This window comes from Anarrhichthys ocellatus, unplaced genomic scaffold (assembly GCF_004355925.1).
Source record: "Anarrhichthys ocellatus isolate YVR2014 unplaced genomic scaffold, GSC_Weel_1.0 scaffold164, whole genome shotgun sequence".
In the NCBI taxonomy this organism is placed as follows: Eukaryota; Metazoa; Chordata; class Actinopteri; order Perciformes; family Anarhichadidae; genus Anarrhichthys; species Anarrhichthys ocellatus.
This window is the reverse complement of record NW_022280194.1, coordinates 75,140-78,176: the sequence shown is the minus strand read 5'-3', so window position 1 is coordinate 78,176 and position 3,037 is coordinate 75,140. Positions and strand designations below refer to the sequence as shown.

The window sequence follows — 3,037 nt, the reverse complement described above, 5'->3', positions numbered from 1 at the left end:
AGTATAATCATGTGAACATGTGATACATTATATATTGATCACGTATAGTCATGTAAACATGTGATACATTATTGATCATGAAAACAAATACTAAAAGACAGCACATTTACAATAAAACCAAACTGCAGGAGATAATAAATACTTTTTATTGATTAGTTGAACAGAGTTTGATTGACAGCATGCTGTATGTATTAAGGCACATGAAGCTATGAGGTCAGAGGTTTTCTTCTTCCTTTGACACATTAATTATAAAACACCTGAGAAGGTGAGACGCCACGTAACAGAGAACAAAACTAAACGATTCAGTCCCATCAGGAGGGAGCTCACCTGGAGAGAAAAATATAACAATGCTGACATTGAACCTGACACACAAGTCACAGGTCACACAGTCATTGACCCGTCAGGTGACCCACCCGTCAGGAGGTCAGAGGTCACAGCAGTAGGAGTCAGTGCTCAGTTCCTTCAATCAACTTTTATTCTGTTTCTTCTTCTGAACGAGCTCTGCTAGCATCTTGTAACGAATCATACACTCCTCCTGAAAAACAAACACACAGATCAGTTAAATGTTCATTCAATTATTATTATTATTATGTTACAATAATAATAATAATTCAGTTGTAGGGCTCAAATCTACTGGGGTTAGGGTTCATTCTTCTATTGGGGGTGTGTGTGTGTGTGTGTGTGTGCGTGCGTGTCATTTATAGAGCCGCCGACCTGTGGACCACCGGAAGGAGAGCATTGGGGTCGAGTAATGTGAGCTGACAGGTAAGGACAGGATCTCGGGAGGTGGAACATCATTAACTAGATATAGTTGGGTTCACATTCAGAGGGGCTGGACTCCTTTTCAGGGTTCTCCAGGGTGAGAGGTGTGGAGAACCAGAGTGTCGCCTCTATAAAACTGTGAGTCTCTGACTATTGTTTGAGTACCCGGTCTTCTTGGAGTCTCTGGGTGGCATTCTAGAGAGTACCGATGGAGAACCCTGGAGATGATTGGGAGGAACGGACTGATCTGGGTGTGGGAAGAGTTTGGGGAGACTATGGAGAACAAGGAAGTTCTGGCACATCGTTAGATGACTCATGAAGGAAAGGCAGGGATTGGTTCTGGCTCAGACATGAAATACACGTTTTTAACACTTTGGAGGCTTCCTGCTGCAACTTCTAATTCCAGACAATGTTTCCTCACAACCGACATGAAAAGACAACGAGGTGAACCGTCATTGGTCAGTTAGTTATTGGTAGAGAGCTGATGGGTCATCAATCAATCCCAGCTTCATGTGTAAGTAAGTCCGAGTCTGAACGAAGAAGATACACCAGAACTCACGTCTCCAATGACGACTTTGTGCAACTCAATGGGTTTTGTCTCAGATGAAATGACTACATTTAAAACCCGTTTGGTCTCCAGATGTTCTTCTAGTTAACCATAAGTCTGTCTCATAGCTTCTGTAACATCTCTTTCGTGGTTATATAAAGTTAGATAACCAATCAATGAATCAGCCATCAGGTCTACCTGGTTACCTGCCTACAGAGAGATGGTCTACCTGCCTACAGGTAGACGGTCTACCTGCCTACAGAGAGACGGTCTACCTGCCTACAGACAGACGGTCTACCTGCCTACAGAGAGACAGGTAGACCGTCTACCTTTCTACCTGTCTCACCTTAGTCTTCCCAGGGACCACCTTGGCGATGCGATCCCAGCGCTCTGCTGTTCCTCTGGGAAACTGCTGCAGAGCGAGTTCCAGCAGCTTCTGTTGATTCTGAGTCCAGATTGTGGGTTCCACTTTGTTCTCCTGAGGCTCCGCCTCCTCCTCCTCCTCCTTCTCCTCCTCCTCCACTGATGCCGTTGGGTCAAAATCTCTCTGCCGACGACCTCTGACTTTAAGCTCCTCTCCCTCTGCTGCTGACTTCCGGTTCCTCCTCCTGACAGCTGGAGCTGCTTCTTGTTCTTCTTCCTCTTCCTCCTCCTGCTGCTGCTCACAGGCTCCTCCCACTCTCTGAGTCATCAGCTTGTCAGGAACCGGAAATGACCTCACAGGAAAAAGAGGTCCCTTCAGATCCGACAGCTTCACCAGACCTAAAACACAGACACCAAGGTTAACTAGACCCGATGGTAGAACCTTGGAAGAACAGGAGAACCTGATACCGACAGCAGAACCCGATACCGACAGCAGAACCCGATACTGACAGTAGAACCCGATACTGACAGTAGAACCCGATACTGACAGTAGAACATGATAATAACAGTAGAACCTGATAACAACAGTAGAACATGATACTGACAGTAGAACATGATAATAACAGTAGAACCTGATACTGGGGCTGGGCGGTATACCGGTTCAACCAGTATTAATTTCCCGTATGATATGAATTTTTCATATACCATCATACCGGTGCACAGCCGAAACAACTTCTGTCGCTCTTCAACAGGCAGCAAAATATATATTGTTCGCAGCTGGTAGTGTTACGGTCGGAGCTAGTCCTCTTACCTGTATTGAGAGGGAACCCTAGTCATGGTCATAACTTTATAATAACAATTAACAACCCACAACTAACGCTCTTTAACAGGGCAAAACACCACGACACAACAGTTTGTGACACAAACAATTTGCAGCACTAATAATTGTACATTTGTAAAATTTCACCGCCGAACTGCATGCTGGGTAAAGCTCGCTAACAACAGTCTGCTAACAGCTGGGAGAGGCTCTGTCGCTCCAGTAACGTTACATTAAAGAACAGAACAATGCAGGATGAACACTGACTGAACAACAAAAGGTATTTAGGTCAGATACATATGCAACGCTGATTACCGTAATATGTGTAGTATTTGTTATAAATGTACGTTGGTACATGGAGGGTGATAAGAAGGTGTACATGGAGGGGTTTCTTCTTCTTTAAATTCCATTGGCGGATCGCAACCAACTTGCATAGGTGCATACCGCCACCTAGTGTACCATAGTGTGCATTTTCAGGGTAACCTTTTCTTCACTGTTCTGATCATAAAATAAAATAAATAATAAAATAGAAGAATGTATATATATAT

At 44.2% G+C, this 3,037-nt stretch overlaps 1 protein-coding gene across 1 annotated transcript in view; it reads right to left on the bottom strand.

Annotated features, from left to right (window-relative positions):
• Positions 1-37: 37 nt before the first annotated feature.
• dnajc1 (DnaJ (Hsp40) homolog, subfamily C, member 1) overlaps positions 38-3,037 on the bottom strand; it is a 9,635-nt gene continuing 6,635 nt past the window's right edge. Inside the window, exons 11-12 of the mRNA XM_031878134.1 lie at positions 1,656-2,071; positions 38-535 (exon numbers count right to left, since the gene is read on the bottom strand). Coding sequence (XP_031733994.1) covers positions 467-535; positions 1,656-2,071 — 485 coding nt within the window. The 3' untranslated portion in view covers positions 38-466. The remainder of the gene's footprint in view (positions 536-1,655; positions 2,072-3,037) is intronic.